This window comes from Diadema antillarum, unplaced genomic scaffold (assembly GCF_040938485.1).
Source record: "Diadema antillarum isolate AM-2024a unplaced genomic scaffold, OU_Dant_1.0 scf00000074, whole genome shotgun sequence".
Lineage (NCBI taxonomy): Eukaryota > Metazoa > Echinodermata > Echinoidea > Diadematoida > Diadematidae > Diadema > Diadema antillarum.
Window position 1 is genome coordinate 528,373 of NW_027270963.1, and position 15,806 is coordinate 544,178.

General features: G+C 39.9%; 1 protein-coding gene across 1 annotated transcript; it reads left to right on the plus strand.

Moving 5' to 3' along the window:
* Nucleotides 1-456: 456 nt before the first annotated feature.
* On the plus strand, nt 457-15,806 carry LOC139717337 (arginase, hepatic-like). Its single transcript, XM_071628843.1, has 8 exons — nt 457-627; nt 3,930-4,002; nt 5,323-5,432; nt 6,947-7,269; nt 8,014-8,118; nt 10,895-10,971; nt 13,449-13,508; nt 15,467-15,806. Exons 1-8 carry the CDS (start codon nt 457-459, stop codon nt 15,709-15,711), a joined length of 1,164 nt encoding a protein of 387 aa, XP_071484944.1. The 3' UTR covers nt 15,712-15,806.

Here is a 15,806-nt window from a genome sequence, read left to right on the forward strand (position 1 = left end):
CAAGCAACAATAAATACTATTTAGTCCACTCATGTGTCACTAAATATGGAAATCCTGAACACAGTAAAAAGCTCGATGACGTCACCAAACTTTGAACCAGTTGTTGACATTCTGCATACCAGTAAGTATTACGCAACAACTGGAGGTGTGACGGAGGCTTGTATTCGGTGTTTACTGCCATAGTTTCAGCGGTTCAGTGGTTCACGTGTATGCATATGCCCGCGCCCATACACGTCGGAAGCGCACGGTACGGTCGCTATATTCATTGTCCAGAAACAAGCTGCACAACGAATTCGTGCATCGCAGTTCATACGTTGTCATCGCATAGACCGCTAGCTAGATTCCCTCTCATCCAACTGCATCATTCGTTGTGTGCACTTGTACCGGTGGCCGGTCGATCTTCGCTAGCTTCGATCATCATCCGTAGCTCTTGTAGTGTAGCGGTGTGGAACAACAATGGCGAGAAACATGCAAAGATGCGTCAAAGGACTTACACGAGTGATAAGGCACTCGTTATCGCCATCATCAATGGCAGCTGCATCATCAGGCCGTGTATGGTGTAAACCATTTTCTTCCTCCACGCTGAGCGATGTTGGTATCCTTGGCGTTCCCATAAACAAGGGCCAGGTCAGTTCGGGAAACCCACTCACAAGGGGGGCCCCTCCTTATAAGTAACCCGTCCCCCTTATAAGTAACCCCGTCCCCCTTATAAGTAACCCCCGGGGCACCCCTTATAAGGAGTCTCCACGCTTTTTTGCAATGCAACGCGAAAATGAAAGGACTGCGGCAATTCGCTTGATTATGTCCATAAAGCTTCACAAGTTTCCTAGTTACTCACGAAATTTGAGCAAAATCGGTTTGAGGCATCATATCTAAAATCATGGATTTAAATGCGATGTCAAACGACCCATGCGAATGCTGAAATGCGAGCGATTACTGGCGCGAGTGTCGCCAGGCGCGGCGGCGCGGCAATGCTTGAGTGCAGACGTGGCGACTGAGTACGTACTCAGTCGCCACGTCTGCACTCAAGCATTGCCGCGCCGCCGCGCCTGGCGACACTCGCGCCAGTAATCGCTCGCATTTCAGCATTCGCATGGGTCGTTTGACATCGCATTTAAATCCATGATTTTAGATATGATGCCTCAAACCGATTTTGCTCAAATTTCGTGAGTAACTAGGAAACTTGTGAAGCTTTATGGACATAATCAAGCGAATTGCCGCAGTCCTTTCATTTTCGCGTTGCATTGCAAAAAAGCGTGGAGACTCCTTATAAGGGGTGCCCCGGGGGTTACTTATAAGGGGGACGGGGTTACTTATAAGGGGGACGGGTTACTTATAAGGAGGGGCCCCCCTTGTGAGTGGGTTTCCCGAACTGAGGTAGGTGTCGACTCTAAAAAATATCTTCTCTGTGTTATCCACGTAGGCCTATAATAAGCAGGCATTATTAATGATAACGTTGCTTGTCGGGAGATGATGAGATAGGATCAGTCTGTCATGGAACAGTTCATTTGAGTTAGTTATTGCGTCATTAGGCCTACAGTGTATTGACAGTGATATACAAACCTACGGTGGGTACAGGGACCTTCAAGTGAGACAAGAAGTAATGTTAGTGTCAATATTAGAGAATCATATGCTGTTCGTGTTTAACATTCTATAACTAGAACCTAACGTTAGTAGATTTTATGTTAATGGTACCTGAGATCTCGTGAGATGCCTTTGATGAAACGGTGTAGCTTGCTCTTTAACCCAGATGAACTGATTTATCTATAGAATCTAACATGCATTTCCCGTTCATCCAAGCCTGAGAATACTCTGGACTAGTCTTCACAACGGGTTAATACTGTACAACCATATGTGTGCAGACACTATGGTGTGGTAATAGCTGCATCATCTGCACTAAGCTGGCGCGGGGCGCTGTTAACCAGTAACTCGGTACGTGTTGGGGTCGCTGCTAACTACACGCAGCCTCTGTCGCGAAGCGACTGCGCCACAGCGGTCTGGTCAGGCTAGGGTCGCTGCATGGTGCGGTTACATCTGCACTGACCATGACAGAGTGTGACAAGTGCTATTCACATACTTCATAATTTACTCCCTACAAAAATCCAATGTCATGTGTTTTCCTGGTTGCGACCTCACCAATTCATGTATGACAATATCTACGTAGAGGAGTGTACAGTAAATGGAGGAAGAAGAACAACAACAACAACTAGGAAATGAGAATGTGCAGTATGCAGTGGCGGATCCAGAGGGGGGCGCAACCGCAGAGCTACGTGTACCAAGTCTCACGCATTCTGAGTGAGACTCAAGCATTTAAGGGCTGTCTCACGATCTCACGCATGGCACCCATTTTTCTCACGTGTCGGGCGAAGTCTGCAACTTTGGCCTATAAGAAGGAGCATAGCTCAAAGGATTAAAGTATAGTTGCAATTGAAAGTATGTTTCCCTTTTGTCTTTCAAACTAAGATAAAATAGTCACGTAAATATGCACCTGGTCGCACCATTAAGAGCTAAAAATTGAAAAAGCTCTCTACCGTGGGAGGCCACAGGGAGGAAAAACCCCTCCCACACCCTCGCTCGCACACACATTCGTGCGCCGAGATGCCGAGTCATGAAAGTCTCACTCATCAATTTTTTGAACTTGGCATCCCTGCAACCGGCGCACGCCCCCCCCCCCTTTATTTTTCGTTAAAAACAAATGAAATGAAACCCGGAAGTGTCACCAGAAATATTAGTCACGCCCCCCCCCCCCCCCTTACAAAATTCCTGGATCCGCCCCTGGTATGTACATGTAGATCTATATATCACTTGAATAGATCAAGATATTAAAGCGCACATACAGCTGTATAGACCCCCTATCTTGTGCAGAGACCATGTAGGTCACTAGTAGTAGTATTGTGAATCAACTGTGCTAGATGTTTCCCATCACTTTTATGGACCAGAGATAGTGTATGGGAATGTCCCATCCCCTGGTCTTTCTAGTACTCTACTTTTTTCCCCCAGGGTGTTATTGGAGCATGCTCACCTAGACACCAGCTAACTGGTGGCAGAAAATGTCCATAGGGTGATAGCAGCAAGTTGTTGAAACATGGACAGCTGTCTCTAAAGGGCTTTATTACTAGGGTCATCCCCTTTGTAAAACAGAATGTAAAAACAGAAGTTCTCTTTCAAATTTGTATGCTTCAGAATCTCAACTACTACAAGAGCTCTCATCTGACATGTAATAGAACCTGTGCTATAGGTCCAGGTGTCCTGATTTATAACTGATTCACAGAAATACAATTGTATGTCAATGGTTCACGTTATTCCAAATGATTGTCATAATTATGAATCTCTGCATACATGTACCATGTATTTGGGGCTTCATACTGAAGATTACAAAATCTTAAAGGCTATTTGTGCGAATGCTCTTGCTCATTTACAACATGTACACATAGCTTGGTCGCTGCTTTCCCTCGTTTTAGTGTTTCCCTGAAAAATTGAACGTATTCTTTTACAACCTCTCACCCACCCCCAAATTCCCCTCCTCCTACTTACTGAGTAGGCTGCCTACAATCAAATTCCAGGAAATGCAGTCATGTAGTCTGTGTGTCAGGAAACCACAGCATGTGAGAGTTGATTAGCCTTTTTTTTTTGGGGGGGGGGGGCGGGCTTGGGTTCTTTTAACGTGTTTTATATCAATGTAATCTTTTTGCTCAATAGGGGAGTTTAATAATGTTTCTGGTTCGTGAATGTACTTTTCAGTTGATCTTTGTAATTGACAATTCCTTCAACTTTAACATGCCTTGTAGCTGTTGTGTATCTTACTGTATGAATGTTTTACGTTAACCATAGTCTGGACCAATTTGCAGTCATCATTTGCTGTTAGATAAACATAGATATAATGCCTGATTTCATGCTGTCAAATTTCGATCCAATACCCCAACACACAGGACAAGGATGGCGTTGTCTATGGGCCAACAGTGATCAGAGATGCTGGGCTGGTGAATCAAATTCAAGGTTTAGGTAAGCATACACATTGATTTTACATGAAAATGTTCTTGAATGTTTCAAACTCATCCATAAATGTAGAAAACCTGGGCAATATTGCGTTTGTTTGTTTTTTTGTGTTTTACCTAGTGACTTTCTGAACCTAATTACAAATTTGCCAATATCACAGTGAGACTGAAAACTTTGTATAGCTGTGCTTGTAATGATTTGCTTTTTACAATATTAATGCTGTATTCTAATCCTGTACAGGTACATTGTACAATGTACATGTACACTGTATATAGGATTATTCGTACTTGAATCCTAGTGTGGGGCAACAGAGTTATCCATTTTTTTTTTCCAGATATTGCTTCTTCTAAACTTCTTAACCATGTTTCAAGCACCATTGATAATATTGGTTGATGTAATAGTACTAACACCAATGTTGTTTTACTAGCAAGGCAAATGTATTTGATGTCTTTTGTCTTTTTTTTTTTTACTGCAATCTTTATGATTGGGTATCAAATGAAATGATATAAAATGAGAAGGTACTAATCACTGAATAATGGCTAAAAGGGTCATTCTCCTGCCATACCTTCCGCAAGGATTTAATCATAAAAATGGGTTACAGGTCAACAAAATTGGCTTTGAGTTTAAGGGCAGAGATCAGTGAACTTCATGGAAGCATGATAAGCCAGTTCGTAATTAGCTCATGTGCACATTGGTACAAATGACCTTTCTTTTTTCTCATTTGGTTAGGAACTTCACTCGTTTTTAAAACAACATAATGCGTACCGGTAAGCTTGCCCGGCGTAACAATTTATGAAATGGAATTCGTGTTGATAATTGCATAGCGAGACCAGGTGACCAAAATGGTCCTTCAAACAACCCTCGAGGGAAGCATCCATTTCGTTGTTTTGTATTGAATGCATTAAGACATGTTTTTATTCCTACAATTGTATTGCCAAATCCAGGCTTCATGTCAGGTGGATGTATTGGCAAGTACCATTTACAAGCATTGCATGAATAATCATTATATGACAGATGCTTATCTCGGTGAATTTAAAAAGCATCATGCGTTTTGGTACGAATGGCCTCTTTCTGCTCATGCACAAAGTAGAACTACGTGTACGAACTGGCTTATAATTAAGGACCATCGGATGCCTAGCAGTAGAATGTAGGGCTTGCATGAGGGTTCAAGAGCATCCGGATAGACAATAGGCTGCAGTTGAATGGCTGTAACTTAACAAGCAGTGCAACCTGGAACAAGTGGCAAAGAAAGCCATCACCTTTGATGCAATTTTTCATGCCTACATGAGCTTGCTTCCATTGTGCGTTTCCATTGTATCCATGCAGGAAGAACAGTCGTCGACCATGGAGACCTTGTCTTTCCCGCCCACGACAATGAGACGGAAACAGTCAATTGTGTCAAGAACGCTGCCTTCTTGGGAAAGGCTCTCAAAAAAGTAAGGAATTGGTTAAAGCAGTGCAACTGCATGCTGATATGCGTGTATAATTCCCCTTATCCGGGCAGTTACCCTGGCTAAATACTGGTTAGAGATAAGATAGAGTAAAGATTAGGGTTAGAGTTAGGTTTAGGATTATCAGTTTGGGTTAGGATTAGATTCAGGATTAGGATTAGGGTTAGGGTCGGGGGAAGGGTCTGAGGTAAGGGGTAATTGCCCTTGACCCATTATTCCCTTATCATCACTTATGTGGCCAAAAGAATATCTAAATACAAACGGGATGAGCTATGTATTTTATGGTAATTTTCCACGATTTTTCTTCAAGTGACATATTTGGATCTGCCAGCAAAAAGCCTCCAAAACAAAGCTTCTGTCAACAACATAATCTGTCTGTTGATCATATCATACTGATATGAATAACAGAAGATAATGGAATGCGCCTTCCCTAAACTGAGCATAACTTGCGTGTTTCCATTGATGATGATGCCCTTTGTATAATATTGAGAACATGGTTGATTTCACAAGCGAAGAATGTTGTCTCTAGATCATATACTGCATAGTAGTGCAGAAACTTACACTCCAGGTTGAACCAAAGTGACGACTTATTGGGAAACTTGGGATGTTGGAGGTGGTTTAAATTATGCAGTAGTGTATGCTAATACATTGTAATTATGTGTTATAAGTCATAGACAGTGCACAGGGAAAACGGTACTGTAAAAGAGGATATCTTCGCATGACTAATTTTTCGCGCTTGGCCGAGTCGGAAGAGTTTCGCGTGTTTTTAATTCCGTGGAATCAAGACATCACGCACAGGCGCTAGGCACATATGGCAAGCAAAAATCAGGGGCGGATCCAGGGAGGACCGCAACCGGCGCATGCCCCCCCCCCCCCCTTTATTTTTTGTTGAAACAAAAAAAAAGAAAAAGAAAAAAATGGGGGGAGTCGTGCGAGCGCCCCCCTTTAATTTTGTAAACGCGCCCCCTCTTTATGGAATTCCTGGATCCGCCCCTGAAAATATTTGCATGCTTTTATTTTCGCACGAGTTTCTGGTTGCGCGAAATGCGCGAAAATTTGAACACCGCGAAAATTTCCACTTTTGCAGTATGCTTCTGTGAGAGGCAAGAGAATGAGTGTGTGTGTATGTTTCTGCACAATGTTTGTTTTTTGAAGCTTTTGATCACGTTATCTATGGTAATATCATCGAGATAGAGATAGCAGATGGATTTTTTCTTTGTTGTGTGTTCATTGAATTTTGCTCATGTACCGGTACCAAATAGCGTATTTGTATGCAAAGTGACCAGCCCAACTACACTCTGTCACATTGAGAATTCGAGTAGCCCTTTGGAAATAAATGTGTACTTAACATGCACTTATGTAGGTCTCCTGTTGCCTCCTATTGATTGTATTTTTATGTCATCGTTATGACATACTTTTGCATACGGATATATGTACTGTCAATAAGTGTACTCCGAAATATATTAATACATGTGTACCTCAATGTTACAATTTGCCAGATCTCCGATGGCGTGGAGAAAATTACCAGGGAGGATCAGCTGTGTGTCACCCTGGGGGGTGACCATGGCATCACAATAGGCTCCCTCCATGGCCACACCCGCTCCAGACCGGACCTCTGCGTGCTGTGGATCGACGCCCACGCCGACATCAACGTGCCGCAGACGTCCCCCTCGATGCACATCCACGGCATGGTGCTGTCCTTCGTTTGCCACGAGTTGCGCCACTACATCCCGCGGCTGCCGAACTTTGAGTGGCTGGATACGTGCATATCATGTCAAGATATTGCCTACATCGGTCTTCGTGATTTGGATAGTGGTGAACGGTAAGCACAGGAGGAAAAAAAAAAACTGGAAGTTTATTAAGTCTCATTTATTTTACCCAACTGCAGTAATATGCTGCCTACAGTTGTCCAATTCAAGCATTTCCAATTATATGAAGCACTATGCCAGAATTATGCTATGAATACGAAAGAAGGACTTCAAATACTCTAGATATTTGCAAGTCATTGTATCATTTCTGTTTAGTATCCTGACAACCATAACATAAGCTTCATGAGTAGCAAGACTGAAGAAATTCTCTCTCTTAGCAAGAGATTACTATAAAAGAGATAAAATGAAGTTTGAGGGATTTTTTTTTGCTTTCTGGCAAAATTTCTTTCCATTTTTCATGCAGAATATCACAAATCCCTGACAGACATTAATCCATTTTTGTGTTAATTAAGTCTGCCCCCTCTGCTTTTCTATATTATTGTTCAAGAATTTGAAAAAAAAAACCCAGAAGGCTCTGAAAGTTTGTGTTAGAATAGACAGAATAGATCTATGCTAAAGCTCTTTTTAAGCTACAAACATTTTTAGCACTATCAGGTTCACTTTGTCATTCTTTTTTTGGTAGGCAGCTTTAGTTTGATATACACACAAATTACTCAAAAATTACTCCTGGCTAACAGGCATATGATAGCTTCTGTACAAAGTCTGAGGAGATTTGATAGTCTCGGATGGAACGAGTTATGATACATTCTGACTATCACGACATCTCTGTTTATCCTTTCATACCATTTGTGATGTAGACACATCATTGAGAAGTATGGAATCAACATCTTCTCGATCCACGACGTCCAGAAATATGGCATATCAGAGGTGTTTGCCAGAGCAATGGAACGCATAAACCCAAAGTGAGTATACTATGTCCTGCCCATATAGGGATTAAATGATGAGTTCAGTTGATTACAAAGATCAACTGAAAAGTTCATTCACGAACCAGAAACATTATGAATCTCCCCTATTGAGCAGCAATGGTTCTTAATGGAGTGTTTGTTTGTTTGGGTTTTTTTTTCATAACATGATGTTTTTGTGAGTGGCAGCGTTACACATCACATCGCTGTGTCAGATCCTCGAAGACTAGAAGTTGAGTCGGGAATACAGTAGATCTTCCTTCTTTGTCAATTCAGAATGAAGCTTAGGTGTGCTGTGTAGCCCTTTCATCTCATATCAGATTTACAACTCTGCTCACATTATCGATTCATTGAACATGTATTATGTTACTGGGAATTCATTCGGATGTGTCATCTACTGTTATGTTGTAAAATAAGCTGCATTTTGCACTGCGTCTTGCACTTTTTCTTTGGCTGTTTCTCTATTTGTCCATTCTGTGTATGGAATGTGCTGCCCTTAATTACATGCACAATAGATGCATATATGATTGATAAATTAGATTTTATTACATAGAAGCCAAAGGTCAAAAAGTGGTTGAAAAAATGCATGAGGGCTAAATATGTGTGTATATTGCATACTCCATTAATTTATGAAAGTATAGTTAGAACATTAGGTTCTTCATGCAAGATTTCATGGTTTCCAAGCAGAATCATGCACTATAGTAAACTGTAGCAAATGCCATCTGATGTCAGTTCAGCCTATCTCACATCCTCTAATACTCTGTACATGATTCAGTCATGGACTGCCATATTACCATGGACTACCTGCATGTACTCAATGCCAGTGACAACTTGAGATGGTGAGAGGGTAAATGGAATCCATTCAAATATTAGTATACAATTATCTCTTTTGCCTTGAGGGTATCTGGTTTGATATCTGGTTAAAACTATTTTCAGATACCTTTCACCAGAAACTGGAAATCAGGCAGAGAATTTTTGTTTTATATTTTGGATTTTAAAAGAAAATTAATAAAAAGAAATGCAAAAAAAAAAAGAATGACAGCTTACCTTTCATTTTGTTCTATTGCTATCTGGCCAGCGGCCACAGAGCTAGTGATCTGGAATTGAAAAATGTAGTAGTAGTGATGCTGCAAAATTCTAGAGTTACCCATTGATGGCAGGCCTTCAAGGTCTTGTCTGGCTGCTGAATACTCATATTGAAGAATTGATTGTTCATCACAAGTATAGCTTTGACATTATTTCTCAAATAGTATACCATGGGATGTCAAACATGCCAACATTCTGAAATGGTCAAAAATACAATAATCATGAAAGCCCTTTCAACCTACAGTGTATCACATGAGGATGAATTTTTAATTTAAAATATAATGATGTCTATTTGCAAATCTATACTCTTCAACATGCCTGTACATAGTGCATGTATGGTTGTCCAGCATTGTTGGAATAGACCTGACCTTCAATGTGAGGCCAAGTAAAAAAAAGAAAGGATTTCGTTGTCTGTTTTGTTGTTGTTGTCGTTTTGTAGGAAAACACAGATAGGGGAGGTGTGTACTTTGTAATATCTTACTGTTTTTTCAAGGGTCTTTGTAATGAGAATTGTGTCTCTTTTTCAGTATTGCTGTGAAAGGCAACGAGGGAGGACTTAAATATTTACTTTATCCAATTTATCAAATGATACCACTTTGATAGATGTGTTATGAGAGACCCAGTGGCAGGTGTATTCCTGGTCTTCACACTGTGTACTTTGAACCATTATTAAATTTATGAATGTTATATGCATCATATTACAACCAAATACCAAGGTTTTAATACCTTGTTTTTCTGTTCTCATGCAAACACAGACAAAGGTATATATTTTGTGGCTGTGGGGAATTCACTCTCTTCGCATATTTTAGGATAGATAGGCCTATGTGCCATTATCATGGACCAGACTGGACCAGTTCCCATGCTATATGATGCAGCAGAGCAGTGATTTTGAATTCTGTGAAGTGTTGCTCAATCAGGGTATTTCTACACTTAGTGGTGAATGTTTGTTATGTAGACTGACCAAAATGCGAGTTTCGTTCAGTCATGTAACATACATTCACCACTAAGTCTAGAATGGTACAACTATGTAATACAGTGTTCAATATAATTTAAGAGCTGTTATTATCTGCTACTTAATGTCATGTCATTTAGTTAGTAACTTTAGCAACAAATTTTCAATTAATAATTACATGTCTGTATTATTTGACCATTATAATAGTTAGTATGTATACAAATTGTAGATGTCAGTCCGGCAATATGTGAATGTACGTTCCCCTCAAAAGTTTCATTTTGGCATAAATCTTAACAGATTGCTTGTTTGTAACAATTTGGGGGCAACGTCCCAAATAGTAAGTATCAAAAAATTGATTTTTCAACTCAAAAAGGATATGGATAGAGACATGAAACATGAATTTAGATATTTTCATTGGTTTTGTAATTGATAAGATGTAGTAAAGAAAACAATGTGCTGATCAAAATCGAATGTGCACAAGGACAAAAGAACTCTGCTTTTACTTTGCCTTATGTTTGTTTGTATGTTTGCTTGTAATTTTTTACCATTATTATTATTGCCATTTATTATTATTATTGTTTTTTGTTACTTATTTATCATATATGTATATATATATATATATATATATATATATATATTCATTTATTTATTTAGCTGTTTATTTATTCATTCATTTATACATGTATACATATCTGTTTATTTATTTTAGTATTTATTTGCCCATCTTGATATTTACAGAGGAACCAGACCAGTACATCTCAGTTTTGACATTGATTCCATGGATCCAGGGGTCACAGCCAGCACAGGAACTCCAGGTAATATTATAGAGCCGGGGGGGCCTCCCAGGGCCCCCCTCCAGATCTCGACCGTCAACCGCGCAATCGCGACGAAATTTGGCACGCACATTGCCTATGATGTAATCTAAACTACCATGAAGTTAATTTTTTTGAAAATTATCATTTTTGCTAAATTATGCTAATTTATGCATAATGATGCATGAAATCAGACAATTTGGTATGAATCACTAAATAAAGCTCAAAACAGGCACATTTTTTGTGTAAATATTCTTTTTAGTGTCCTTAGCAAATGTAAGAGAAAAAAATTGTGCAATCAGAAAAAATTTCTTAAGTATCTTATTGTTTTTTGAATTTCTTATGTATTTCTCTGTTTTTTCGACTTTATGTTTTTCATTGTTTTTTTATGAAATTTGTCCGCGACATTCTTCCAAACAAGAAAATATATTAGGAATTGATTTTAATCAATAAAACCCCAAGATAATCATGCTTTTATGATATTTGCCTGTAAACACAGTTTGCATTGAAATTTTACACGAATTCATGTTTTTGAGCAATTTTTGGTCTGACATGCACGTACATATTTATGCGCAACTTTGAAACCACGCGCCCGGGCATCACAAATTTGGTATCAAAAGTTGCGGGAGACTCGAAAGAAAGAAGTCATGAAACGTCACGGCGATATCTTTTCGCGATAGCGATACATCGCGCTAAACGTCGAGGGGGGGCCTCGGAGGCCCCCCCCCAGCCTAGTTAGGATTAAGAAAGGGGAAGGGGGGAGATAACCCCCCCAAAAAATTACCATTGAAAGAAACCTGACAAAGTTGTGTTGTTATAGTGCTCTGTATGGTTATGGTTCCCCCTTGACAATACTTTTTATCTACCTTTAGTGCCTTTGAACACACAAATGCATATTTACTCTGCTCTTCAGGATATTTACTCGACGAACAATATTCTGATGGCAAGTAATCCTGGCAGGAATAAGAGACCATTACAAATGTGGCCCAGATTATTGACATTTTATTTGCTATTATAATCTGATGTAAATAAGATACTAGGATGTTTATGAAGCACATCACATGCTAATCATTGGGTTTATGGACAAGGCAAACCATTTTTTTTTTTCAACATCAGTATATACTTATCTGTAAGTGTAAGATTTCTAGTGCATTAAAAGAAAGGAAAAAAAACACATTCAAGTCCTGGGGTGTCAACACAAGATTTGATTTCGATTCTCAGTATCGCCAATACCAAGGTGTCGTGTGCAGAGTAGGGTTTTAGATGCATTATTGGATGCTCAGGGGACAAACTTGGCCCAGTTTTGGCTTCATATACACTTAGGTCACATTCTGTCCTTATCCAAGGGTATTTTTTGTTTAAGATTTCTGTGCTTTCTATCATGTGACCAACGCATTGAAGCCTTGTAGTAGTGAACCATGACTCTACTGATGGCAAATAAGTAAAATTTAGAAACTTTCAGCTTTTTTAAAGCTGAATTATAGCCAACGAAAAAGGAAATGGAAAAGCAGACAAATGACTCCATTGAATCGTATGAGACTGCGACACATGCAAGACAACTGGAGGCGACAATGACACAGAGGATTCCCATAGTGCATCTGTAACAGGGCTCTTCATCGTGCACTGAAGTTTTTTTGCGCATTGGCAATACAGGGAATTGAAATTTCTTGTTACTCTTATGTTTAGAATTTTGGTGGAGATAGTGTGGTAAAACTTTCTCTTTTTTTAAATATAATAATAGTGCCATATATCATAAAATATATCAAAAATATCATATTGTTTCAGTGTGTTTTTCAGACAGATGGAAAAGTCTTGTTAGTTAGTTTGTTTGTATTTCATATGAAATTTTTAATTTTTCATGGAATTCAACTCTCACACTAGGAATGTGCAGGAATATTCTAAATGAGGAAGAGAGGTTTGTGCTAAAACCATGTGTATCACCTCAAACCTTTCTTCCAGATAAGTGTGTTTATCTCTTTAATTTTTATGCATTTTGGGAGTATGTGTGTTTTTCTGTCCCCACCACTTAACCTTTTTTTTTGGATGTACCATATCTTACATCAAATTTCTTTTCCACTTCCCCATCCCTCTTCACCCCCCCCACCCATCACTTATTGTAAATTAAGAAGCATTCACGGCACAACATTTCCCAAATTTGAGCCAGCAGCCTTTTTCACAGCATGAAACATAATGAGTACAGTGCACTCCCCTTATAACAAACACAGTTATAACGAAATTCCGGCTACAACGAAGTAAAATTTAGCCTGAAACATTATCCGCTTAATGTATTTTTATTGTTTTGTCTGTTTGGTTATAAAGAAATTCCGAGGACTTAGTCCACTGTATCCTTGTGTAGACCCAAGCTTTTTCGTGCACATTACCTTCACAAAGCTTGGATCCTCGCAAAATTCGCAAAGGTTCCATGCACAAGAAAAATTCTGGTTTTAAAGTGTCTCTCTCTTCCTCTTATTCTGTTGCAGTCCTTGGAGGCCTAACGTACAGGGAAGGCATATACATTGCAGAGGAGATTGCTGAAACTGGTATGATTCACTTTGTTGACGATGACATTTCAAGGATGAAAATGGCTTTAATTAGAATCTGCTGTCACAGCATTCAACTGCACTATGCATACTGGCCTTACCAACATGATTATCTCACGTTCACCTCACCAATTTTTATTATCTTTTCGCAGCAAGCCATTAAAATTAGTGATGTAAGTGACGATCATGACACTGTCCAACCTGTTCAATCATTCAAACTTATACAATGTACGCTCACAGACATGCACATCAACCTCTATATCTATACCCGGAGGGCAATTGCACCCATCACTGAAGGAGAACGCACAATTTCACTTTAGCTGGCATTGGTTTAGGCAAGTTGATGGTTTATCGGTGAAGATTACATTATTGCAGATTCCCCGTCAAGCAGGGATGATAAGAGCTCGCGTTATGAAATGTTCACTGGTTTCAGAGATGGGTGGCCACTGCCAATTTAGGGACTGACGGGTTAAGGCTTACTTTTGACTCTATTAATTTTTCCTCATGAGATTTCAGCCACACGGAGTGTAAAATACAAATTGAAATTTCAATCTTATGACCGTCATGTGACAAATTCCAATCATGTGATGTATCTCAATCATGTCACAGTCATGTGACTAATGGCAATCATGTACTTGGGCACCCTCATAGATATTGGCTTCTATGTTTGCTCAGCCAGTCGTGTTCAGTATTGTATCAGTCTGTTGCTAGGTATGAAATTGAGGCACATGTGTTTCCTACTTTAACTTGTTTGTGTCCTGTATCACAGTACAAAAGTTAATTCAGGTCTAACATCCATGGTGTTGATAGTACCATGTCCACAAATAGACCACTATAATTTTCTAGCATCCAATACCTGAGCACATTTTGCCATTTCTCAAGCATATGTGACCCGCTACAACAAAAGGATCCGAAAGTCGGGAGGACAATTTTCTGAAAATGACATGATCTTGCTCTTCCACTTTAATTTCATGTATAATACAACTCATGAAAGTACTTTTTTGCAGAGATATCGATGATTTCATGAGCGCATATCGAGTGATTTAGGAAATCAGCGTTCCAAGAAAACCGCCTTCAAAGTTTACCTTCCGACACTCTGATGATCAAGGGGAGGCAAGACAGTTTTCACCGCTTGACAATAGGAGGTATGCTCTTAGCAACCTCCACGATGTTCATTCAAGCTTAGCGTCAGCGGTCTACGCATGACCAATCAATAACCAGGATGCCACGCACTGACCAATAAGATCACTCCTTCATTGCTAGGGGCGGAGTCTAGCTGCGGCGCTAAATCCAAATCTTCAGACACGTTTCTGTTCCGTTGAAAGTCGGAAAATCATGGTCCAGAAAAACGCCTTTCTTTGACCATTTAGCTTCGAAATTTCGGCAGCTGATAGACGATACATTAGACTACAAAATTATGCCAAAAACAGAAAACCTATAGTTTTGACCGATTTTGATGATCTGACTTCAAACTCGATTTTCTCGGCTCAGCCATCAGCGACTTTAGGATCCTTTTGTTGTAGCGGGTCACATATGCACAGAAGTAATTAGCTTGTCAGGGTGGACACTTTGGCTGGCCCCTGCAAGTTACATTTATTAGAAAACCGGAGACAGTCTACTGTTGAAATATCACTGCATGAATTATAGGGGCACTACTGCACACACATTGTTCTGTATGATAAGGCAGCCCCTATTGACTCAATTTCTGCATCAGTGAATGCTAAAAAAAAAGAAAGAAAAAAAAATGAGATAAAAATGGTACATATCATCCCATGAATGAAATATAATAATTATGATTTTACCCTTATGGTAAATAACAGCAGTTGTGATAATCATGATATTGAATGGCTATTTTTAAGGGATGCTAGAATTTATTTCTGATATAACCAGGGAAAGTTTTGTGTTAAATTGAAGATGATATGTCAAATCATGGATTAAAAAAAAAAAATTTTTGCCAGGCCTTCTGAGCTCGATGGACTTAGTGGAGGTCAACCCACAGCTGGGCAGCCAGAGCCAGCAGGAGTCTACCATCAATGCCGCCGTCGACGTCATCCTCGCCGCGCTGGGCAAGCGAAAGCAGGGCAACTGCCCGGCCGACTTCGAGATTCCCATACCGTGGAAGGAGGAAGACAGGCTGGAGGCCAAGGCTGCGTCACTGGCGGAACGGGAGCGGCTGAGGAGAGAGACCAATGTTCGTGGGTGACGTCTTTCACCCTTCCTCGCCTCTCACATTTGTATTGTGGATTATCTTCCTAGTGTTGAGAACAAATGGGAACTGGAGGGAAATGGGAACTAAAA